This window comes from Xiphias gladius, chromosome 12, assembly GCF_016859285.1.
Source record: "Xiphias gladius isolate SHS-SW01 ecotype Sanya breed wild chromosome 12, ASM1685928v1, whole genome shotgun sequence".
Classification (NCBI taxonomy): domain Eukaryota; kingdom Metazoa; phylum Chordata; class Actinopteri; order Istiophoriformes; family Xiphiidae; genus Xiphias; species Xiphias gladius.
Window position 1 is genome coordinate 13,126,649 of NC_053411.1, and position 24,909 is coordinate 13,151,557.

The following is a 24,909-nucleotide window of genomic DNA, read 5'->3' on the forward strand; positions in this document are numbered from 1 at the left end:
GCCATGCTGCTTCTCAGCTTTTTAATTCTTTGCTGGACTCCTACTGCTTATCTCCAACAGACGCTTTGTTCTGTGGAGGATATTAACTTTTCTGTGGTCAAAAAGGGCAGCTTCACCACAGAACCTCTTCTCTACTGCTGTACTGTGACCGATTCCTCTTTCTGTGCACTCTTAGCACTGTGACGCGTGACACATACTTTCTTTAGCCTGGATCCAGTCCCATTAAAGGATTCCACCCCTCAAAAATGTTAAAAACAATTGGTCATGTGCATTGCATTTCAGGCACAGTTGTATTGCCTTTAGTGCTGTATTTTCCTCCTCATTTGGGATGATTGGGGAAAAAATATACATTGTGGCATCATATCAAGATTTTTCTAGTGCACCTGCAGTATAATTTGGTCATTAACAATAATTCAGCTATCCAGGACTTCCATAGTTTTGGTTATGGTGTACAGCCTTCAGTTATCAAAGTGGAAGTAGAGCTTTATTCTTGACTTTTTACATCAGCACTCATCAGTCTTAAAGTGGGAAAACCATCACTAGAGAGGACAATATATCAGTCTCTCAACTCACAGTTGACCAGATTGCAGTGCAGGTTTAAGATATGTTGTGTAGAAGATTACACAGATTGATACACAGGAAAACAAACGGGTCGGTCAACATTGACCCATCCTTGGTGGAAACATGAAGTTGACTCTCCTTCTGAAAAGGCCATTGTTGAGGATTACTGAAATACGGGGGCAGGTGGTGGGGAAAATTGGACTTCATCATAGAAAATCTAGAAAGTTCTTAAAACATCAACAGATTGATAATATCTGGAGTGTTGGAATATCAAAAGATGTGTTTTTTTTTACTCGGTTGTTTACAGCAGGGCTCACGTTTGTTTTTTTGCGGTTTATCAAGCTGGCACAGCTGACTTTGGAAACAGACCATTAACATATCCTCCTCAGAGAGTAGATGTTTAGTTTGTGTAAAATACATTGTTGTTGGTACCCACTTTACACACATGGGTACAGATAACAAATCAAAAGATCAAATCACTGATTGATCTCCATATTCATGAGCTACTTGCTTTGCTGCAAATCTAAAGAGAAACCACCACTGATCCCATGCAACATGAAATTCAAATGACCGCTCTCATGTTTTGCATATGAAAACAAGGGCTGGATCCAGGCTAGCCTCTCCCCAATGGCTGCCGATTTTCATACGGAAATACACACACTCAGGGCGTCGCTGTTGATGTTTGTGATGCGTTTGTACAGAGGAATTTAATCTGCAGTGTTTGAATGCTGCCTTTGTTCTAGTGCATGAGGTTGCATGGCCAAGAGTTACACCAGATGTTCTGGAGGCTGTGGCGACAGAAATAATAGAAATGACATGAAAACCTAATTTCACTGGAAGGGGATTGAATCGCTTCAGTATGTTGCTCTACTCTGTATGAGTACACAGTAAGAAGATTGTTTATGTGAAAGTATAAAAATTTCTCTTTCCACATGTAGAATGTAAAATGTATGCGTGTGTGTTTCAGTCAGCATTCCTCTGTTATTAATCTGATATGTTCATGTGTGTGCACGTCACCCTCAGCTGTGTGTTGGCTGCAGTGTCAGAACGGAGGTGTGTGTCAGCGACCCAACACTTGCTCCTGCTCCGAGGGCTGGATGGGCCGACTTTGTGAGGAGCGTACGTATTTAATCATTAAATATGGTTCAGTCAACTCTAACTGTCAATAAATTGACACCCAGAACATGATCCGACCCTTTTTTACAACACAAACTCAAGCAGTCAGTCACATGCAGTTATCCAACCAGCTTGCTAAGCAGGCTTTAGCAGACAACGGCGCACAAACAGGGTTAGAGATAATGGAATCAAATGTTGTTCTCAGCTGAGAAATTGACATTTTGTTTTTTTTGCTCACTCATTGCACAAGTTAAAGGAAAAATAATTCAATTATCACCTAAAGTCAAAAAGGTTGGAAACTGCTGTCACTCTCAGATTGATTGATTGAAATGCCTTTAAATAGACTTATTAACAAGGGTCAACAGCTACAGTGGCTTCAGAAAGTATCCAGGCCCCTTCACTTTTTTTTGTTTTAAATTTAATTGTAAATGGATAACATTAGAAATGATAGATTTCAGTGTTTGGTTTTTAATAAATTTGCAAACATTTCTAAAAATATGTTTTCACTTTGTCATGGGGTAGTGAGTGTAGATTGAAGGGCAATTTTTTCCATGTAGAATGAAATCCACAACAATAAAGTTTGCAAAAAAAAAGTGAAGGGGTACTTTCAGAAGCCGCTGTAAATATAAGTTCTTTTTTTTTTCTGGTGCAGTCAAAGATTTTGAGCTATGCTAGGGGCGCAGCTCTAGGGATCGCAACACACACCGCTTTGGTCGAAGCTGAAATATCTCAACAACTATTAGATTGATTGCCATGACATTTCATGCAGACATTCGTGGTCCCCGGAGGATGAATCCTCTGACTTTTGCTCTAGTGCCAGCAGCAGGTCAACATTTTAACCTCTCCAGTACTTTGGTTTTTGACTAAATGCTTACTAAACTAATAACCCTCCCATCAGGCTTCAGCTGTACTTTCTGTTTAGAGCGAATAATCAAATGTTAGTATGCTAACATGCTACACTAAGATAGTGAACAAAGTAAACATCCACATCAACATCAGCATGTTAGCATTGTCATTGAGAGTATGTTGGCATGCTGACATTAGCTGGCTGTAGGCTTAGTTTTGTTGAACCTACTGGAGAGGGGAAACTCAAAAAGTAGCCCAAGTCAACAGTGTTAAATGTGTTTTTAATAATACACTTTAAGTAATAAACATTTATTTTTAAAATGTCAGTGGTATAAGACTTTTACACATTATTATATTGAATATTTGCTGCTGTTCTTTTTTTAATATTATTGTTAAGTGAATATCTTTGCATTGTGGACTTTTTGTCTAAGAAGATAAGCAATTTTAAGACGTCACTTCAGGCTCTAGGAAATCACAGTGAACATTTTTATACATTTTACTGACATTTTATAAACTAGACAATTATTAATAATAATGTATATCTCTACCGTACACTGTTGTGCTTTATATTTGCAAAAAACTACTTGGGGTTGGGCTTTAAAATGCAGGCAGTGGAGAGGCTGTTCTCTTTACACAGCCACTCTATTGTCTTCTCGAAACTTAAAATGGATCACTTCATCCTCGGTACAAAAACAAGCATCTTTCAAGTCCGCAGTCACAACCAGTTACACATTTCAACACTGAATCAAATGTTTAGGATACCAATAGAGACGGGACTGACTGCCTTAAATGGCTTCCTGTTTCCGCTCATCTCGCCTCTCTCTTCTTTAATAACAGCTATCTGCATCCTGCCGTGCCTGAACGGGGGCCGTTGCGTGGCGCCCTACCAGTGCGAGTGTCCCACGGGGTGGACGGGCACACGCTGTCACAGTGGTGAGTTCGTGTGCGAGTCAGTGACGCTTTCACATGTTTGGGCTGGTGCGTATGTGAGTAAACCTGTGCGCCTACTGTGTGCATTAATAGCTCAGTGATGTACATAAAGAGAGTAAGCGCTCACTTCCAGAGTTCCCCTCATGTCAGTGTCATTATCATCACTTGGCACTGACTTGGGAGGATTGTGACACCGTAGCACTTTTCCCTCCATCGACGTATTTGCTTATTTATTTATTAGTAATAAATAACTGATAACTTATTTATTTATGACTTACCTTTCCTATGGAAATTTTTTAGTCCTCAAAAGTGAAAAATTGTCTTTTACTCGCTAAAATATAAAAAGCAGCACAAGAACATATAAAAAAATATCATCTAAAAAATATTTTAATATAAAACATATAGTACAGTAGTGACACGTAAACAAAAATGTAAAAGTTTACATAACTGAAAACTAAGCATAAGATGTTGACGTAAAAGAATATACAAAATACTAAGATCAAATAATTACCACATAGAAACAAAAATCTTTCTTTTGCTTTTCTTTACGCTGGTGTGAGCCACCGGTATTCCCTCTATTACCTCCAGTTGGCGTCAAATGTGGCAAGGTGACTTTTAACTAAATGTCGAAATCAAAAACAGATTCCAAAACTAGCAGCCGTTTCGGATTAAATCATGTGGACATTTTCAGAAACAGCAATACAATATCAAAACTTACTTTTAAAAAAAATAAAACAAAACCATTGCTGTGACTGTGAGCATTTATAACTATGTATTTTAACTACGTATTTAACCAGGAGTGTGCCTCCCCGACATTAAAGATCTGTTTTACAGGGGTGTCCTGGGGACAGTTAGGGGATTCCTAATAGTCTTTTGGGGAGTGGGGATACAGTCTGGTATCTATGTTGTATGAAGAATTACTTTATTAAGACAAAATAAGTGTCTTTATAATTTCATCATTGCCCAGACAATGCAGTAACACCAGTATCACTATGTTTGTAGAACAGGTCTCGACTCCCTGACCATAAGACACAGCACATTTTGTCATTCCTATGAACTTTTGATCTTATCAGTGCTGCTTTTGTCATGAGGAAATACCTGTAGTTACAGTAATGAATTTGTGTGTGTGTGTGTGACTTCTCCACAGCTGTGTGTTCATCACCTTGTCTGAATGGAGGCAGATGCATCAGGCCAAACAGATGTCACTGCAGTTCAGGGTGGAGCGGGCACGACTGCTCCAGGTGATTAGAGACATGCACGCAAACACTGGAAAACTCTGCCGATATTGTTCTTCAAACAAAAGTTAAAGGGATCGATATCAATCGTTTGATATCAACTTGCTAAACGTGCTCATACTGACAATGCTAACATGCTGATGTTAAACTCGCTATCAAAGTTCACGATCGGATCCATCGATAGAGCCACGGTGCTAACATGGCTGAAAAGCTGCAGCAGCATGCAGCTAAAGTTTTTGCTCATCTCATCTTTTATTCAGAATAAGAAATATTTTGGTTCACACTTTTTTTTACATATTGCTGTCACACAGGATGCAGGATGATCTCTCTGCTCCCCATGAATAAATAAGCGATACAGGAGGTCACATGGTTTCATGACTCATCCACTCATCTATTTAGTTATTACCAGTGAAGTGTATGATCTTTTCATGAGAATTTTACCTGCTGTATGAATATTCCTATTGAAAAATATATATATATATTTTATAATAAGCTTTATTAATATACTACATACCACTGCTTGATGTCAGGCCCTAAATAGCCCAGTGAGGATTTAACTTCGAACCTATCTTATCAATGACTCCTTTGGGTAACAGGGCTGTAAACAGCTCAGACAGTATGAGACTGCTTTCCTGGCTAGCTCTGGACAACTTTGTCAGTTTTATTCCACAGTATTGAATCGATCATGTGGAAAAGCTCTTGTCTGCTTACATTAAAGTGAATTACATTATTTAGCATTATACCTTGACATCTACTGGTGGTGTATTTAACATTCCTGTATCCATTTTGTTGTTGGGTATTGTGCTTTTATTTTATGTGCCAAACACACAAAAATGAGGCTCTGCCATGACACTTCCAGTGCAGCTATGAGGATGTTTCACAGGAAAAAAAATTCCAACTAAGGCCTTCACACTTAAAGATTTTCTTTCTAGATCACGTTTTGAATGTTCAATCTTACAAGGGGGAGTTATGATGGCAATACAAAATTCTTCCAACAGGTAGGAGCTGTTGGGAACTGCAGGGATGCAACAAAGGCCAAAACCATGTTTTATATCAAAGTCATTGTGCTGCACATTTTTTGCCATTACCAGAATTTCACAGCCTTTGTGAAATCAGGTTTACTTCCTGTCAAATTTTTGCCTGCATACAATTAAAAAGAGCAATGAAAAAAAAAAAGCTGATGACTAATCCTGAATTTTCCTCACATGAAAACTACAAATTATTTCTGCTTTGCTTTGCAGGAAAAGGAGATCAGGATACTATCACTTCTGAAGTTTCTACTCAGCTCCATGTGAATCATCTTATGAAGGGAATTCTTGTATATTTAACTGACACACTTGTAAACCATTCATTCTCATCTCTCTGCAAAAGGCAAAGCAAGAACCATTTTGTAAAATAAAGCTGTATTTTTTCATATAGAGACTCAACAGTATTAAACATATGCTGCTATATACTTGTACGATGTGTAAAAACTATTGATGCGATTGTCCAATGTATATGTGTAAACTATTCTCACATTTTTATTAAAGCATAAAATACCAGTTATTTTGATCAGATTCTTTTCTCTTACAGCAGGAGGTTGTGTATCAAAACTATGTTCTGTTGTGCTTATTGCAATGAAATGTGAATTACAAAAATGATATTACAAGGTTTCTGTAACTCATTTATTAAATCCACTTTGTTGAACACATAACGTACAAAGAAAAGTTCAGGAGAGTCAGGAGTAAAGCCAATTCTTCAATTCATATAAAACAGAATTTAAAAAGTGGTCATCACATCAGATTTTGGTCAAATTTCCAGCTCGTCATTGAGACAGTTGATACTACAACGAGCTGACAGGACTATTTAACCGATACATGAAGAGTGGAATAAATTACTGGATAGAAGACCTAATGCTTATTGTACATAAAATGGAACTGAAATTTATGAGCCCTGGACAGAGCGTAACAGCGGCTTCTGCGGTGTTTATACAACCAGGGCGCATGTGGATTGGTCGGTTGAACTTATTGTCTCAGAGATTCCAGTAACGATTTCAACTTGTCTATGTTAGCACCAGAGAATTCGGAAACCTGAAAGACAGCACACACAGAGGGTTACAAACAGCATTAATTACAAAAAAAATAACCCACAACTAAAAGAAGAGCTAGATATTAAATATTAATGTTAAGATATTAAACTCATTCCATTAACATGACTTCAAACATAAGCTAATTTTACTCCGTTTGCTGGATGTGTAAATGTGCAACTGTTTGCTGACACATTGCTACTATATTCAGAGATGTGGCTGTTTCCATCTTTGCTGTATATTCAGACTTACCCTCTCTCCTTTCCTGTAGAATTGGAATGTGGGCATGCAGTTAATATCACAGTGTGAACTCAAATCCTGAAAAGAGCAAAGGGAACAACAGTCAGATGGCTGTCCAGAGTCATAAACACGGCTATGCCCCGAATGTCTCGTGCATGTTCACTTGGAACAGACCTCAAACACAACATTACATCCGTTAATCATACAATACAAACATAACTTTCTGTCTATAAGAAGCATAAACATGTTGTGAATTCGGGGATTTGAGATATTAAAAAAGATGCATGCACACGCTAACATGTAACAGCTGGCAACGCCTGTCGAAGTTTTCTGCGTATTGGAGCTAGACTGTAGACATATTAAAAAACAAACAAACAAAAAAAAACAAACACACACATATATATATATATATATATATATACACAAACGCATTAACTGGATCAGACTGGATTTGCTTGAGGCAAAGTTATCCTGATACTGAGAAACCTATTGTGATCTTAAGATGAGCAGGACAACTGAGCGCCTCTCTGTCCACGCCACCAAATACTTTTAGTCTACACCGGTTTGTCTTGTAGAACTTGCGTGCCAACCAAACATTTCATTTGTTAGAGGCAATTACAGGGGCAAAATGGGACCTGTTCCAATAAGCAGATTTACTTCTTGTACTAAGTTTGCCGGGAAACCTATTAACCCCGTAAGGTCTGGAACACAATCAAACACAGACAAAGTTATTCAGGTACCTCTGTGAACCAGTTTCTTGAACAACTCAGGTTACCCAAGGTCCAAAGTATCTATAACTTCAAGATTAGATTATGAGCGACCTGGTTGAAAATCCCTCGTTCACTTGCATATTAATTGGATCAGTTACTGAAAATTATCACTTGTTTCAGCTCTTGAATGCAGTGTTAATTATTTATTTAAGGAAGTATCAAACATGGTATTAAAGCTTAATGTTTACAGCTTTACAGATCAGATATTAGCTGGAGTTTGGTCAAAAGCTAAAAATACCCTTTCCATGCAGGCACAACCCTTATGTCATTGTGTGTCAGAGGGTTAATACGTTATAATAAGCCACCATGCAGGTGCAATCATTCTGCCAAAAGCTGTAATGCCTCTTTAAAAGCGCTGTTAATGTTTAAGGCTTACTGCTTATTTATTTGCATTTTTATGTCCCAGGTTTCAACGCTGCAACAGTAATCAAGCACGCTTTGCTCTCATTTCACTACGGTGTAGCACTGAGAGAAACAACTTTGGTCACGAGCCAGCTGTGGTTCCACATGGCCTGGTAAAAGGGATTTCACGAATAGTCCACATTGCTTTGGGTATTAATGGCATGGCAACCCCGTCAACATAAGCTAAAACTGCAAAATGGTGGAAAGGAAAAAAAATAAAGGACAGTTCCTTCAATCAGTCTTTCTCATAACCCCATTGTTTCCTTTTTGGTTAACACACTGTTGTTTTGGACTTCCCCTCCTGACAGTGACAAACACACACTTACCTCAGCCTCATCCACATCCACCTTCAGGAATATTACGTTCTTGTTCTCAGGCTTTTCTGACAGTGCCTGCAAAACAGTGGATCAGTGAGCATTAAGATGATGCACATGATGACTGCTACCATATAATTATGAGAAAGAAGTATATCGATGCATTTCTGTCCCTAATGTGAAAAAACCGTATGCACAGCCATCACATCACGTTTCCAGTGAAGCGGGCATTTCCTACCTGAAGTGGGAACAGCTTGACAAAGGGTTGCCTTAGCAACAAACAGATGCTTTTCAAGCAACTCCTATCCCTAAAGAAAAGGCTCCTTTAAATAACCCTGACAGACTACAGACATTTGTGTCACAAAAGCTGCAACTACTGTATGTCTATAAATAAAATGGTTCATATTCAGACTTACGAAAAAGGGTCAAACAGTCTCTAAAAATCATTTTGTTAGCTTAAACTGATTCCACTGTAGAAAAGATTACTTTTTGTGCCCATCTAGTGAAGTTTCTCTCCTCATCTTTTCCCCTGTTCATTTGAACACATAATCAAGTGTTTTCCCTCCCTTAACAGAACTTTATTGTTTACAATAAAAAACAAAAAACAAAAACGTTTTGAACATGATCTTATTTTGGTTTTGTAAAAAAGACGCTTCCATTTACCAAGCAATTTCAAAACTCATTCAACAATTTTTTTGAATGAGAGACTTGAGTGCTACAATCATCCACTTACTACAAATTGTGGGGCGATCTGTTTACAGGGGCCACACCACGTGGCTGTGAAGTCCACCACCACCAGCTTGTCTCCGGCCTCCTTCAGGATGGCCATGAACTCCTCCTACAGAAAAAAAAACAAACAAAATGAAAACAGATAACGTCTGTGACTCATTTTTGATTATGCTGTGACACAATTAACTAACCTGAACTTGCAGCTTGCACTTTGTTTTAGTTATCGCTGGCTGTTTGCCTCTGGGACCATTAGCTGCAGTTATTCATTTAGTCAGTGATCGACGGTTAATTAGACTGCAAATTTAAACCTAACATTCCCTTCATCATACCTCAAAGCTTTTATTTTCAGTGTGTGTAACAGTTTGGGCTTCGGTATGGCCTTCAAACAAAGACAGCTCATTTATATAAAGCACTCTATACAAGACACTGACAGGATTACTGTGCCCTCCTGTGTTGATGATCCTGAGGTTTCTCCCTCTTTTACCTTAAAGGTTTCTTTCGTGGCGTTTCCCCTTCTCCAGAATCATAACCTATAACCTCCGAGGTATATTTATGACTTTGGGCTGTAAATAATGAATTTACACACCGCTAAACACTCTTTACAGCTACCAGTCTGTTACATTCGAACACGATGGATGTCCAGTGTGAACAGATAGGTTAGTTAGCAAAACTACATTTATATAAAATTAAATGACTCTTCCCCTTATTAAAAAAAGAAAAGAAAAGTAGTTTGTAAACGCGCATCTGTTCACAGCTAATTGCAAATTCAAGGCTGTTTTTCATAGTATGCCTGCTAATGATTCTAAATCATGCCTTAAACTACATACTTCTGTAACTTTTGCGGGTGTATTAGTCAACGTGTTTCTCAGTTAATCGTGAGGGGTAAATCTGTGCGGCTGTAAAGTTTCGGTATTACAACGCGCTTGGTCACAGAAGTGGACACACCCGTCCCCCACCAGCCCCTTGCGGAGACACGCAGTGGTCCGGGTTAGGGCCTGCTGTGGTGGGCCCGCCAACCCCCAACATTATGTAGTAGCGCTGACGTTAGCCATTCCTTTAGCATCCGTACCCGCAACTCATTCACAGCCGACGGGCAATGTTGGTGTCATTCAGTGTTGCGGCCGTGAGAAAAAAAACAAAACACCAGGGACAGTTAGTCTTTCGGGCATTTCCACTACGTTTAGTTAAAAGGAGCAGTAAGCCCGCCTGGCGACAAGATGGCAAATCTATGGACACCTACATCGTGGCGGCTATCCGCCACCACGCTGGGATGAAGTTAGCCTCCGATTCGACACCAAAAGAAGAAAGTTTAGTGACGATATTGCGCAACCGACTCTTCGTTTTTTCAACAATTTATTAATGTGTAAGGGTGCTAGAAACGCTAATTAAAGCCTTCAAGCTGTTTAAAACCCAATTTCAGAACCTTATTAAAAAAAAATTATTTACGAAAGAGAAAAATTTCCATCCAGACAACATCCTTAGACCAGGTCTAGCCTTTAAAATTCCTACATTTACACTAGTCAAATCTGGACATAATTAACAACTAGACTCCTGTGACTGTTTAAGACAGTTTCACATTTATGAAACCTTCGTTTTAGTTTGTTTGACTCCCCCCCCCCAAACGAGACCAGAGCAGACGGTCTAGATTTTTAAAAAAAATGAATAAATAAAAAAACAAAAACGTGTAGACATGTCAATCTTGGAGTAAATTAACAGGGAAGGTGTAAAAAGTGTTTAAAACTGTTTCAAAATTTGTGAAACCTACGAATGCGAAGCTAACTTCAGCGTCACTTATCAAGCCAACATTATTCACACTGAATCACCCAGTTAAGAACCGTTATGCGTACTCGAAGCCTTAAGCTGATTTTTTTAAAATCTAATTTAAGGCTCGTCTCCCTCAATTAAACAAGCAAGAAACCATAGAAAGTAAATTCCTCCAAAGTGGAGAATGGATAACGAGAGAGGGAGAAGGCGCGGGGCCGGCCGGTGGAACGGCATCGAACGTAAAAGACATCGTGTTACCATGGCGGTTCTTAAAACGATAAAAAAAAATCCGCGAAATGAACGACTCATAACTTACCAAATTTTCCACTTGGCGAACCATGATAACTGTTGAATGAAAGTCTCTCGAGCAGACAACAAGCGGCTAAGTATGGTAATACCCTTCTTTCAGAAGACACGCCGCGATTTTATCACAGTTACATCAATCTCCTCAACCGTAGTCCGACAGCGGAAGCTCGTGTACTGTGCTTTAAAAATAAAAGTCTTTGTCATTGTTAGACGAGCTAATGAAAACGGGAGGGGGATAGTGGTGCCGGTGGTTGGTTGAGTTGTATTTACTGTATATGTTGCCTACCGTACGTATCTTAAGTTGTGACGGGAAAATATGTTGTTGTTGTTTTTTTGTTTTTTTGTTTGTTGTTTTTTAAAATTGTATGCCACACAAACAATTGCCCTGTGCTGGAAAAATCCAACTTCCTTAGGACAATGGCTAAAAATGGCTTTCAAGCTCGCTATCTATGGAAAAATTAACATTTTCATTAAAGGGAAAATCCAGACATTTGAAAAGATGTAGGTACTACTTATGAACGTCCTTAAAAAGAGTCAATACAACAATTCTGTTTATCTAAAGATGAAGTTGTTATTTAAGGGAGTTACGACTAATTGTACACCATCAGTAATTTTGCTTTATCTGTTCATTTAACTATTCTTGTATCAAGTATATTTTGTGTTTGTTTTTCTTTAATGCAATTTTATGTATACATATGTGTGTGTGTAAACATGCGCATATATTTGTTGTTCTTGTTTTTTCTGCTTTCTGTCTTTCTTTCTTTCTGTCTTTCTTTTATGAATGTTTTGTATGTTTGACATACATTCAAAACCGAATAAATACAAAGGTGCACCTATGTAAAACGAATACTGTCGAACACAGCAATCCTGCAAAAAATCCTACCTTCATGACAGATATAATGTTCAGTTTTTGTTGATACTTATTTAGAAAGGAGTTGATTCAATTTTATGGTCATTTTGGAGGCTGCAGTTTGTGTTGATGTTGAACTATACTGCATTATACAAAAAGCTGTTTCTATTATTTTGTCCACCCCAACTATATCAGTGAGGGTAGGCTAAAGAAACCTAAACCTAATCGACTTCCAACTAAGTGTTTTTGTACCATGTGTCTGAAAATATTTGTGTTATTCCCTTATACACGCTGTGAACCACTTTGGGAGAGGACATTATGTAGTAGGGAGGATGTGTAAGTGGTATAACAATGTAGATATTTCTATGTATTGTAGTGGAACAAAAGAGTGTCATTGACCATGTTTATTTTTTTTAAAGATATATATAAAACAAACCAAAAATCACAAAAACAAAACTAACAGTAAAGACGTTTATTTTGAAAGTTGTCAGAGATGTAATGCGGTATTTTTCATTTTCGTAGCTTTACACCTCAACGGTTTAATGCTGTTGGGTCTTGCCATGTTTACTCTGTCAGCCCAACGCAGATGTTCTTCCCCACCCGAGGAGGGCCAAGACCCGCCCAATTATGCCTCTGTTTGGCTTGATTGGTTCAGGTTTAGCCACGAGGGGTGGTGAGATAGTTAGGTTTAAAGCAAATGCCACAGTCGGAGCCAATCAGTGGCAAGGTAGGGGCGGGTCTTCGTCCACCCTGGGTGGGAATAATGGTAACACCAGCACAACTAGGTGTTGCATAAATACAGTAATTTAAAATTTTGACTTCCAGTAGTGCTACTGCCTTATTTTATTTTTTTTTAAATCGTTCGGAGGAATCGGTCGACATGTAAAAAATATTTTTGCCTACCGGAAAAAACATTTTGGAGAATACTCATTATTGGATATTCTATGACCAATTACATTCATGTATAATAATAATAGTAATATTATATATATATAAATACACACACAGACACACATATATATATATACATGTGTATACATTATCATGTAAAATAATAATAGTATAATAATTTGTTAATGTATATGTTATTGTTTATCTCCTAAGTATTGGTACCAACAAGGAAAGAGGTTTAGCAGTAGTTCAAGTCACAATGACTTGACAAATTCTTGGTTTACCGTAAACCACTTAGTCAGCGCAGCTCAATTCGACTGTACTACCACGCCTACTGCAACGTCCGGCAGGATATCATTACGCCACGACTACTAAGATTTTCCTGCCTTGCTTAAACTGTTTCCAAACATCTAGGCTATATTTCCTATAATATATTAATATTATATATACATATACATACATACATATACATATATATACATACATATATATACACATACATACACACATATATCTATATATATATATATATATATATATATATATATATATATATATATATATACATATATACATATACATATATACACATACATATATATGTATATATATATATATATATATATATATATATACATATATATATATATATATATATATATATATATACATATATATATATATATATACATATATATATATATACATATATATATATATATATACATATATATATATGTATACATACATATACATACATATATATATATATATACATACATATATATACATACATACATATACATACATATACATACATACATACATACATACATATATATATATATATATATATATACACACACACATATATGCACATATATGTACACACACACACACACACACACACACACACACACACACACACACATATATACATATGTATATGCTCCCATAGGTACACAAACTGTCACACTACTATACAAAAGTGGGTAAACCTTGCACTACCCCATTGGAATAAAACTGGCCATAGCAGACTAACAGGATCCTATGTAACCATGGAGCTGGGGCTCTCCACAGCCTTATGAAATTCAGATTAGTGCCTAAAAATACTAACTATTTCCTGATGAAACAAAAAGCTCCACTTGGCGGCATCAGGCTAACAGTGCCTGCTGTATTATCTAGACTCCTCTCACTTTAGTATCAAAAGGAGCACACATTTTCAATAGGTTTTTCTCCCCTCTTCTCAGACTTTAACTGCAGGACATGTATAAATTAACACCAGATTTGTAAGGTATAGTTGCTCACCGTCTGCAATATGAAGCCCAACACACAAGTAAAAGACATGATGCCAACGGAGAAATTAAAAAAAAAAATTAATTAATTAAAAAAAAAAAATGTATTAACTATATAAAAAATTTCAATAAATACAAAGTACATTGTTAATTATGTTACAGTATAAAATGTATCAGCAGCAGATCCACACAGCCCATCCAGGCACTTGCTGGCATGTAGTTAATATTTCTTTCCTTCTTTCTCACTAAAACTGCCATCCCATCCTTTGCTGAATCCCCACAGCAGTCGGGTCTCTCCCATATGAAGTATACTCAAATATGGGAATAATTGTCTCGGTGGTGCTATGAAAGCAGTCAAACCTTTAACAGTGAAGTATGAAGCAATTTTAAAAATTATAAAATCACATTTCTTCACAACTAAATAACAAGACTGCTTTCATTTATAATGTTTTATTATTTTGACAACTACATGTTAATATGAAAATACAGTATATGGTTAGTTGTATGTGTCTATCAGTCCTGCATATATGAATTCTTTAATAATGTGTCAGATATTGGTAATACTGTTCTGTCTCTATTGATCCTGTGCTCCACGTCAGACTGCGATGATAGCCTTGCCGATGTTATCTCCCCGCAGCAGCCCCATAAAAGCAGCCGGCATATTTTCAAAGCCTTTTGTGATGTGCTCTCGACTGTGCAGTTTGCCCTGCAGATGCAGAATAAACAGAATAATCAGAAACAGAAACATGGGCAATCTTAATAGTTGGGATTTATTCCTTACTGATGACACACAGAGAAAATTGATGAATTATATCAGACGTCATAATAAATTGCTGTCAGTCACTAACCTCCTTCAGCCATCCCATTAGTCTCTTGAGGGATTCGGGGTGCTTATGCTCCCACTTGCTATGCATGAAGCCCTCCATCTTAAGCTGCTTGAAAATCATGGTGAGATGGGGGTATGGGCCTGAGAGAGAGAGAGAGAGGGAGAGAGGAGAGAGAGAGAGATGGTTGAAGAAAAACATTAAGTAACTTTCAGTAGTAGAATGAGGAAAACAAATTCTGTTAAAAGACTGTTTAGCTTTTCAGTAACACAGTGTTGCCCTCTAGTGAACGAAGGTGTTAATACACATAAAGTTGTGAGCGGCTGAATAATTTCTTTATTCTTCTTAATTTATTTATACACCGTTCTATCTGCATTTCACTACAAGTTAAAATAGTAAAATTAGCAGGACTATTGATATAGAAGATTAAAGTAGGGGAATACAAACCTGTCTGAGGTGTGGTGTCATTGTACACAGAAATACTTCCACATACTGCAATTCTTCCAAAGTTCTTCATCTGTTGCAAGGCAACAGTTGAAAAAGGGCCCCCCACCTGAAATCAAGACTGATGTGTCAGTTGTGCCAAGGAAAAAAATAAGCAATTATATAGTTTTCGACATAGGAAATAACGAAACAAGAAGAACTCAAGGAGACTTTTCAGGCTTGAAACTACACCACCGTTGCTTACATTTTCAAAGAAGCAGTCGTATCCCTCCGGAGAAGCCTGCTTCAGTGCCTCCTCCAAGGAACCAACAGTCTTGTAGTTGAAGGCCTCGTCGAAGCCCAGCTCTTTCAGGAAGGCCACCTTCGCATCAGACCCTGCTGAACCAACCACTTTACAGCCCTTGATCTTGGCAATCTGGCCAACCACGGAGCCAACAGCCCCTGCTGCAGCATTTACCAGCAGGGTCTCACCTTTCTGGACTCCCAAAACCTCCTCAATCCCATACAGTGCCGTAAGTCTGGAGAGAGGGAGAAAAAGAGTAAAATCCAACATCTAAAAGCTGAAAAGCATGAGTGTATGTTTTCCCTTCAGTTCCCCAGAGGAGCCTCAGTGACCTTTGTAATGTAAACTATCTGTAATTGCTTCCATAGCAAGGTTATCAGTTTTTATAAAGTGACTTCGGCTCACCAGAGGACAAAACATCTGGAGCCTTGCCTGTTTATTTTCTTAAAAGGAAGACAAAACTTCCTGCAATCAGTTTCTATCCGGACAGGCAGATTCACATCTGTCTTACCCTGGCATGCCGATGATACCCAGAGCAAGCGACAACGAGACATCTTGAGGCCAGTCAGGCATGATGGCAACGAGGTCCGTCCCATCACAGACTGTGTGGGTTCTCCAGCCACAACGGCCAACAACATGGCTCCCCACTGGAAATGCTGGGTTATTACTTTGGATCACTCTACAAAAAAAAAACAAAAAAACAAAATAACAAAAAAACAGAAGAAGAAAGTCATCTGTCAATCAAGTGTTTTGCCACCCATTTGGCAATTCAGTCCATGGTGTCATATGTATAGTATAAATATATAGTACAAAACACAAAACTCTTAAGTTGGTTGTCTATATGTGAGTGTGTCATGGTATCCTGGACAACTGTATGATTTCAACCCATGCAGCAGATGAGTTTTGCACACTGTGTTTAACTACAAAGTAAAGAAAAAAAAAATGTAACATGTGGGTTAATTTGAGGTTCTTTGTAAAGGTTGATCATCAAGTAATATACTCTTTGTGTTTATCAACAAAAACATTCCCACTGAAACAGATGGAGCATCTGAACATTCTGCCCGAAAACAATGTCCTGTTTTCACTTGAGTCACTGTGAATCAAAGGCTGCGGTAATTAATAGCAGGTGTAGGCCTTGTTGTGTTTCAGGAAACATCAGGCATGTACACTACATCGTGATAGATGAAAGACATTTCCATATGTGTGTGTGTGTTCTATTCCTTACTTGGCCAGTTGAGTTCCAATCATCACATTGCCTTCCTTCATGCGAATCCTACTGAACGGCCTGGTGAGACAAACAGTGCGTAAAACTACCTTTTACATGCATTTTTCATTAAAAAATGATTTTGCAAAGTTAAAGAGTGTTCACGATAACGCCAGATTCTACTCTCTGCTCACCTCATGTACGGGTCGACACTGAGAAACACTGCCTCCAAAAGCACCTCTGAAACAAAAAGAGTGAAAAACAGCAGTGTTTAATTGTATGCTTAAACTACAGAGGTTTTTGTCCTTGGTATGTGACTCAGTCAAGTAAACAGTGACTCAATTCAAATGCTTGGAGTTTCATGTTTGAGACCAATGAAGACAAATGACATGACCACCTCCTCAAGCCTAAGTAGAGTGAATAGAGATTAAAATAATAATAATAATAATAATAATAATCACCTTACCCCCATCTTTGGGTTCAGGAAGCTCTTCCACCTTGAGCTCAAAGTTGCTTTGCTTTGGGAAGCCGTCAAAGTGCTTGACCAGGATCCATGTCTTGGCTTGGACCATGACTGGGTATTTGAGAATAACAGCTTCCTCACTAAAGCAAAAGAAGAAACGACTATGTTAAATTAACTTGTGGTGATATAGTGCATCAAACTAAACACCTTACACACATGATAGCACACACATACACTTTCAAGGTAATACACTTGCACACACACATACAAATTAATAAGAAGGAGGTCTAATGTTTTAACACCTGCTTGGAATGATTTCTTTCGGCAGAACAATGATAAAGTTATATGTTACTAAAGTCAATATGTCATGATATATGTGTAACTATCAGTACGATAACACTGGTTGTTGTTTCGACGAATTAAGTTAAAGTTAAAAGCTTCAAAGATAGAAGTAAACTCCCTGCTGTGGACTAAAAGTGTCTTATAATTACAGATGTTCCTCCTCCTAAATTAGCAGGTAATCTAGGTCACACAAGCACGTTATCCCTCAAGCAGCCTCAGCAACTTCATCCATACGACTTACCAGTTGTTGCTCCCCACAAAAGATGGCAGAGGGTTTTAACTCAGTGAACATAGGCTCGGGGAGCGGTGGGCTGCTGAGAGCATGACAGAGGCGTGGGCGGGAAACCGGCCCCGATCATTAAATCTAATTGGCCGAAGGTTCAGCGCTGCCTCGGCGAGTGACGGAGGACGTCGCGTTGTCCCTGCGTGACGACGCCTTTTCAGTTTGGATGTTTGGCGCGTGCAGCTAACTGCCTGGGACGGGGTGCTAGCAAAACGGAGTTCGTGAGTCAAAAATACGTAAGTAATGGGCTGAAAGGTTGTCTACCGTTTTAACTTTTGTTGGTAAGATAACACACGAAAATCGTTACTTTCGATACAAGTGACAGGAGGCATGGTACTTATTACTAGGCTAGCTATACTTTCTAGCTATTAACTGGCTGTACATAACAACTGTTTACATTAGCTTCAGAAGCTAACAGCAGTAAAAGCGAATATTTGCCTCAGTTACTTTCCTAGCCCCAGTTTAAATTGGAGCTGAAAGATATTGTGAGAGGAGACTAGATATCGTTGGGCTTTCTCTTATCATAGTATCGTAACATAATGTTTGTTGGCTAAAAGTCTGTCCTTGGCCTTAACGGCTTTAACAGCTTTTAAAACGTATCCACCATAACATTACCCACTATTAATGACATTAGTAGACTATATTACTCAATATTCATGTTTTGTGTCTTAAGCAGGGATGCTCCTATTGATAATTTTGCGTTAGATCAGGATTAGGCTACTTAAATATTAATTGTCTGACAGTAACCTTATTTTTCTGTGTTTTTTTTTTTTGTCATTTTATTTTTCCTGCATTATAAACTGCACAGTTTATTCAAAGCCTCACATTAAAATTACCAGTTCAAAGTCTAACCTACCTAAGAGCTTTACTTAGATGGTTTCCTATGATGTTTTGTATACTATCCTGTAGTGTTTTGTGTCATGTCCAAGGAGAGAACAGTTGTGACAGAAAGGTTAGGATAGGATTTTGATTCTGCAATAAATCTTACCTTGATGAAGATGATAACGTTCAGATTTTTTTGAAACTGTTTTAGAGAGGTTTTGTTTCAACTTTATGGCCTTATGGTTATTCTGAGAGGTGTTTTTTTTTTTTTTAATATTTAGTCTTAGTTCATTTATTTATTTATACTCACCAAAATGGTCATTATTTTGAATCAACACCTTTTTGAGATAATAAGTTGTTACAAGTTAAACTGTGTGTTGCTATTTATTTTTTGTGCTCTGCGGTTTACTCACAATGCTGTGTGTTAGGAAATGGTTCCAGTGTTTTAACACCATTCATTGGAGTTTTTTTAACTGCTAATGTAGCTGCAGCAAACAAAAAAATGTGCAAAGGCGATTAAAGCTTCGAAGAGCTAATAATTGCTTTGCCATATCTTCTCTTACTCTGTATTTGCTTTCACTTAATTCTCCATAATCCACATTGTGCTGCTGTGTGATTGACTAGCACAGTAACAAGGGGAAAACAGGGTGCTGAACCACCATGTTAGACGGTGGCCACTTTGTGGAGGCGCTGGGCCGCCTAGGTTATCCTGATGCATCAACTCTGAAGGCCTCAGAGTTCGACTGGCTGTTTGATTGTGCTCCAGAGAACCTTCACTTCTTGCGCTTTGTCTGTCGGACCCTCAATCGGAACAATGTTCTCACCGTGGAGGAGGCACGTGCTTTTCAGGAACTACGGAAGTCTGGCAAACCAATTCTGGATGAAGCAGCCTTGGGTGAGGTCCTAAAAACCATTGGTCTTTCAGATGGGAGCAGTGGAAACATCTTAGGGCCCTCTTCTTCATCTTCATGCTCTGTGTTTGCATCAGAGGCCGAAGTGGCCATAGAGGACTTAGAGGCAGAGCTCCAGGCTCTGTATAAAGAGAGAGAGCTGAAGCAGCAACGCTATAACAGGTTGCAGGTTGTGGCCACCTCACGTGCAGATGTTGACCTACGACTCACTACAGAGCTGGAGAGCGCTGCATGTAAGTTAAAGGAGGCCAGCGCTTTTATTGGAGCTGAGAATGCTGACACCAACACTCTGTTACAAAACTTAACAGATGAGGTTAGCAAACTTGCTTCATATCTCCCTGCTCAACCAAAAACCAAGCAAAAAGCGACAGGAGAGCCCATGGCCCTGTCAAACCCCTCTATCTCCAAAAGGCCCACTTTCCTCCTCTCTCAGCTGTCCTTGGATCCTTATCTGCACCAGGAGGAGCTCAACACCAAAACACTAGCTGCCTTCACTCAGAAGCATTTCTTCCAGGGCATCTCTGACATTGTTGAGACTTCTTGCTCTGAGCGCTTCCAGGTCCTCGACCTCAGTTCTTGTGAAGATGGAGAGGAGGAGGAGCTAGAGCACAAGGGAAGAGAGAGGGAGGAGCAGGTGGTGGAGCGCAGGAGGACAGAGATGGCCAGACTTCAGTGGTCTCATATTGTGACCCAACACCAACTGATGCAGGCCATGGCAGAGGAGAAGAGTGTCAAGGCTGGACTGGATTGGCTCTCAGAGAAATCAACTCATACCAAGGTAAAGCAGACATATACAGTATGGTGTATTTTCTTGTCTATTGTAAATAATATCATTGTTCTCATTGTGTGTTCAGTAGTTACTGTTCTGGGTTACTCTCTCAAGCTCTCCTTCATAACTACCTCTTCATTCTATCAGAGCATTTCAACCTCCACCTCACTGCATGTGCGTGAAGTTGTGTCCCGGAAGGAGCTACAGGCTGTAGAGGCTGAACTGGAGGCTCTGCTTCATGGACCCGTACCTGCTGCACTTAGGCAATCAGCCAGGCTGCTCAATGTGCCGGTAGTGAGGGGAGACCTGGCTCTGCAACTAGCCAGGCAGGACTACTACACCTCCAGACAGGATCAGGTTAGTAGGTGATGTCTCCCATTTCACCTTGAGATAGTTGAGTTTCTGCGCTAAACTTATAATATATGGTATATATATTTATTTTTTGCAAAGTCTCACACAGATAAGTAAGACTTCAGGGACAGCTAGCAAACACCACACTGTTGGAGATGGTGAAAATTCAGGTATCTTAATCAAAAACCATTTAATGAGACTGTTGCTGCTTCCCAACTCATAATGTTTTATGCTTTGTCCTTTAGTTCAAGAGTGATTTTCATACTAATGGATAAATAATCAAGAATTAATCAGGAATAAAAGTCAAAGTTTTGATCCCTGTGTCCGTTTCAGCCATGTGAACTGTCTAACTGTGACCTGAAGACATGAAACCACCTCTGTCATTGTAAGACAACGTGGAAACAACTGAAATGTAAATCTCTCCACCTAGGTTCGTGACTACCTACTCCGTCAGAAGGCATCCTTTGACCTGGTCCTTCTGGCTCAGGAGATGGAGTTGAGGAGTTGGAGGACGTGTCTGAAGCAGCTGGGAGAAATAAACAGCAGAATGGTAAAGGAAGGTGAAGCAGCAACTCTTAGGATCGAGTCCCTGGCACACCCTGATCTGGCTATCAACCCAAGGCCCAACCCTATCATCAGCTGCAAGGATGTAGCCTTCAGCAGGTAAGAAGGGCCAAACTGTATGTACTACAGACCTGTTTTGAGCTTTCTCTAAAATTACTTTTTCCTTGGGGTCAGCATTTTTGAACTATGTGATTCTATACCTTTTATAGATTTCTGATCATTTATTCTTGTCATCTTTATAGATAAGTGATAAGAAAAGGAAAACAACAGAAAGGCCAGAATGTAACTCAGTTGATTGACTGGTTCATTTATTCATTCACTGCTCCCTAGGGGCTGTTTGGTGGCGTTGGAATGTTTGCAAATGTAAACCAGGATCGTTCACTCACTTTCTCTGCTATACCTGTATTGTATTGTATTGTATTGTATTGTATTGTTAAAATTCAGGCTGTCTTACTTTGGAATGTAACTTATATCCAATGTTTCCTCAGATTGCTCCAGATCCTCGACCACGATTCAGACCATGGTCCATCCGAGCCTTTTCGGACATATGAAGCATTGGACCAGGCTGCTTGTGACTTTGCAGGCAACCTCCATGTGACCCGAGATGCTCTAGCTGGTGCTGACCATGAGCAGTACTACAAAGCTGCTGGTCTATATAGCGACTGTGAGGCACTCCACAGGGCCATGTACACAGAGCTTCAGCAGCTGGTCTTAGGGCCGCAGGTACGTCTTACGGCCATCACTGACCAGGAGCTGCTTTGCCCCAATGCACAGGTGGGTTTGTTTTCTTTAATTTTATGCACAGTCATCTTGGTCAACCGTACAGAGTAAATGTCAGAAGCAATCCATTATGTAAGTTAGTCAATTTTTAAATTAAACTCGTCACTACTGGTGAGGGAAGCTGGTGGCACAATAATGTTTTTCTTGTCACATTTTTCACATATCACAATGCTGAGTAGTTAACTTAAAGAGACACAGGTGTTTGGCATATAAGCAGTGTGTGATAAATGGCTCTCAGGCTGAACTGCTGTACTGCATGAGACAAACTTTAGTATCAAGTGCAGTGATATTTGTATTTGTCCGCTGACCATGTCTGAGAATATTCATATTTTCTTACTCAACATCGTGACAGTTTGAGTGAATAGCTTTCGCGTTTGTGTATTTTTTACCTTCAAATCTGAGGAATTTTCAGTAGTCACAGATGCTGTTTTAATGTCACTGTAGACTTTGTGAGTGTCAGATACTCAACTCTCATTCTATTCAGACTTTTATAAACCAGCTAATAGAAATTTAGATTGAATTTTGCTAATTGTACCACCACCATAGTACATAACCTATATGACACTATGCATCAGCATGTCCATCAATCTGTTTGTGTGGTGGCATGTTTCTGTCCGTGAAGTTACTCAAGAACAGTACATAAAAAAACAAAACAAAAAAACAACATATTTACACCAAGTTCCCTCTGTGGATTAAGTGATTAAATTAAATTTTGAGGCAAGGACCTTAACATGAGAAATTAACATTTCATAAACATCACTATGACAATTTGATGATTTAATGCAGAGAGGTTACTTTATATTGATACGTTCTCTCTGATATGTAATTAGTATGTTAAAAGAATTATTTGCGAAAAAGTTCATTAACTACAGAAATGACCTTCTTTGCATAACTAGTTAAGTTAGATTTTTTTTGGGGGGGGGTGATTAAAGCCGTCTTAGGTGGATCTGGTACCTCATAGTTTCATATCTGTGCTCACTTAGTATGTTCATATAATTAATCTCTTTGTTCATTTCTCATTCCTCTTCCTTTGTCTCTACAGGAGCTGACAGCGAAGCTTGTGGAAGCAGAGTCTCAGCTACAGAGTTTGCAGCATGTTATGCAAGAAATCATGGGGGAGGTTAAAGCCAAGCGTTCCCAGCTGGAGCGCAATGCCCTCCTCAGGCGGGAGAGACAATTATATATCTATTTTCACTGGGATGCCCGGCTATTGCAGAAAATAGTGGAAGATCTGGAGGGCAAAATGGCAGCAAAGAGAGGGCAGCAATAGTTGAACCTGCCAGAATGGATGGAGAGCCTTTATAGCCAGCTCAAACTCGATGTGTAGTTTTTGTGTAAAGCTTGAAGAGATGCTGATCTGAGAAGTAAACTGTGTGCCTTCAGTGGAGGAAGTTTACTGATTAAGGCATGCTCTGCTATAGTGTGAATCCTACTCAAAATCTGTACTTTCATTTGGTTTGTGTGGGAGATTAATCCCTTGATTTCTCATTGACTCATCTTTGGGACAAAGCTCTGCCTATACAGTGACTGGGATTCATTTGAGTGTATGTATTTCAAACAAAAAATTTTATATAAACTAAACACGGGAAAAAAATGTTGGAATTAAGTGTCTTGTGATTATTGTAAAATTTCCTGTTTCCTTTTTGTTTTAAATAATTGATAAATAAAGTAAAATGTTATCTTTATGTAAGTTTATTTGTGTTTCATTTATTATAATTATAATAAAGATACAGATTTTTGGAAGATTCACACTATACTTTGTATAGTTTGCTGTGCAAAACACTCTGGTCAATATGCTTTTGCAATTGTTGGATGTTTTTTTTTGAGATACCAGTTTTAACCAGTGTAACTGTTTGGGTAACTGACCTAACTCTTTGTTTTGTCCCTTTATCCTGTTCAGGCCTTTCACTGCTGAAGAGTCAAGATATCCTCAGCTAGAGAGAGAGTAACAGTTGTTCTGATAGGGAGGATATGGAGCAGTCCAACAGTAGGCTATACTCAGGATCTCTGTCCCAGGCGGCCCAGAAGATTCTGGCTGCTCTGCGGGCCCAGATCAACTACTCCAGCATTGACAGGCAAAGTCAGTCAGGCATCAAGTAGAGAAAATCTTATTGAAGCTTGTTGCAGTATATTATGAAAGGAAGAAAAAAAAAAATCATGTAAAAGCCTCAAGTTAACTGGTTTCTTGTTTAATGTATGTGTGCAGCATTTTTGATATTCATGCCATTGCTTGTTTTTTGCCTCCTTGTCAGCAATTCCATATCATCAGACATATTAGCCATTTTGTAATTAATGTTTTCTATTAATGTTTTATTTTATTTAACTTTTTTTTTGTCGTTTGGCATTTTTGAAACCAGTAGGAAACAGTATTGTTGCTAAGTGACATTTTGGATGATTGTAAAATATTGGTAACAAGTGTTAACTGCTTTAACGTGTTATTTTTAGCCTTTTTAAGCTAAAAAATTGTTATATTTAGCCTGTGGGTGTTGTGGAGTTCAGTAATTTGATTTAAAAAAAAAAAAAAAAAATCTTTGATGGAAGATTCCTATTTGATA

General features: G+C 38.6%; 4 protein-coding genes across 14 annotated transcripts in view; 2 read left to right on the top strand and 2 right to left on the bottom strand.

The window, feature by feature from the left end:
* The window catches only part of svep1 (sushi, von Willebrand factor type A, EGF and pentraxin domain containing 1), a 106,507-nt gene extending 100,198 nt beyond the window's left edge, over positions 1-6,309 (top strand). For 6 of the 8 annotated variants that reach the window (XM_040140955.1, XM_040140950.1, XM_040140951.1 and 3 more), the window contains 4 exons: positions 1,585-1,680; positions 3,361-3,456; positions 4,601-4,694; positions 5,930-6,308. In XM_040140955.1, coding sequence (XP_039996889.1) covers positions 1,585-1,680; positions 3,361-3,456; positions 4,601-4,694; positions 5,930-5,960 — 317 coding nt within the window. In that variant the 3' untranslated portion in view covers positions 5,961-6,308. Of the gene's footprint in view, positions 1-1,584; positions 1,681-3,360; positions 3,457-4,600; positions 4,695-5,929 lie in introns of all 8 variants that reach the window. The other 2 variants (XM_040140949.1, XM_040140954.1) reach the window with 1 other exon arrangement.
* A 29-nt stretch (positions 6,310-6,338) lies between these two features.
* Positions 6,339-11,457, bottom strand: txn (thioredoxin). The gene is made up of 5 exons (XM_040140956.1): positions 11,289-11,457; positions 9,213-9,317; positions 8,492-8,557; positions 7,006-7,071; positions 6,339-6,757 (listed from the first exon to the last, which is right to left on the bottom strand). The coding sequence occupies exons 1-5, from the start codon at positions 11,310-11,312 to the stop codon at positions 6,692-6,694; spliced, it is 327 nt and encodes a 108-aa protein (XP_039996890.1). The 5' UTR covers positions 11,313-11,457; the 3' UTR covers positions 6,339-6,691.
* Positions 11,458-14,767: 3,310 nt separating this feature from the next.
* LOC120797478 (prostaglandin reductase 1-like) lies at positions 14,768-18,239 on the bottom strand. Of its 2 annotated transcripts, XM_040141170.1 has the most exons (10): positions 18,116-18,239; positions 17,536-17,672; positions 17,264-17,309; positions 17,091-17,150; positions 16,377-16,544; positions 16,054-16,100; positions 15,827-15,957; positions 15,586-15,691; positions 15,163-15,281; positions 14,904-15,020 (listed from the first exon to the last, which is right to left on the bottom strand). In XM_040141170.1, exons 2-10 carry the CDS (start codon positions 17,639-17,641, stop codon positions 14,910-14,912), a joined length of 894 nt encoding a protein of 297 aa, XP_039997104.1. In that variant the 5' UTR covers positions 17,642-17,672; positions 18,116-18,239; the 3' UTR covers positions 14,904-14,909. The 2 variants fall into 2 exon arrangements, with proteins under 2 accessions (XP_039997103.1, XP_039997104.1); XM_040141169.1 differs by having other exon boundaries at positions 14,768-15,020; positions 15,827-16,100.
* A 16-nt stretch (positions 18,240-18,255) lies between these two features.
* Positions 18,256-24,882, top strand: haus3 (HAUS augmin-like complex, subunit 3). Of its 3 annotated transcripts, none has more exons than XM_040141167.1 (6): positions 18,256-18,393; positions 19,604-20,668; positions 20,807-21,016; positions 21,441-21,673; positions 22,063-22,348; positions 23,397-24,882. In XM_040141167.1, the coding sequence occupies exons 2-6, from the start codon at positions 19,640-19,642 to the stop codon at positions 23,622-23,624; spliced, it is 1,986 nt and encodes a 661-aa protein (XP_039997101.1). In that variant the 5' UTR covers positions 18,256-18,393; positions 19,604-19,639; the 3' UTR covers positions 23,625-24,882. The 3 variants fall into 3 exon arrangements, with proteins under 3 accessions (XP_039997101.1, XP_039997100.1, XP_039997102.1); XM_040141166.1 differs by having other exon boundaries at positions 19,609-20,668; XM_040141168.1 differs by having other exon boundaries at positions 18,257-18,393; positions 19,609-20,668; positions 22,063-22,297.
* The last annotated feature ends 27 nt before the right edge of the window (positions 24,883-24,909 follow it).

What these genes read in the sequence shown, in the direction of transcription:
- txn (XM_040140956.1), bottom strand. Translation starts at nt 11,312, where the DNA reads ATGGTTCGCCAAGTGGAAAATTTG. An exon ending in TTCGCCAAGTGGAAAATTTG is followed by an intron (nt 9,318 to 11,288) that starts GTAAGTTATGAG and finishes TTTTTTCTGTAG; the next exon opens with GAGGAGTTCATGGCCATCCT. An exon ending in TGGATGTGGATGAGGCTGAG is followed by an intron (nt 7,072 to 8,491) that starts GTAAGTGTGTGT and finishes TGCTCTTTTCAG; the next exon opens with GATTTGAGTTCACACTGTGA.
- LOC120797478 (XM_040141169.1), bottom strand. Translation starts at nt 17,641, where the DNA reads ATGGTCCAAGCCAAGACATGGATCCTGGTCAAGCACTTTGACGGCTTC. An exon ending in ACGACTGCTTCTTTGAAAAT is followed by an intron (nt 15,692 to 15,826) that starts GTAAGCAACGGT and finishes TCTTGATTTCAG; the next exon opens with GTGGGGGGCCCTTTTTCAAC. An exon ending in TAATGGGATGGCTGAAGGAG is followed by an intron (nt 15,021 to 15,162) that starts GTTAGTGACTGA and finishes CTGCATCTGCAG; the next exon opens with GGCAAACTGCACAGTCGAGA.
- haus3 (XM_040141167.1), top strand. Translation starts at nt 19,640, where the DNA reads ATGTTAGACGGTGGCCACTTTGTGGAGGCGCTGGGCCGCCTAGGTTAT. An exon ending in AGAAATCAACTCATACCAAG is followed by an intron (nt 20,669 to 20,806) that starts GTAAAGCAGACA and finishes TCATTCTATCAG; the next exon opens with AGCATTTCAACCTCCACCTC. An exon ending in ACACCTCCAGACAGGATCAG is followed by an intron (nt 21,017 to 21,440) that starts GTTAGTAGGTGA and finishes CTCTCCACCTAG; the next exon opens with GTTCGTGACTACCTACTCCG.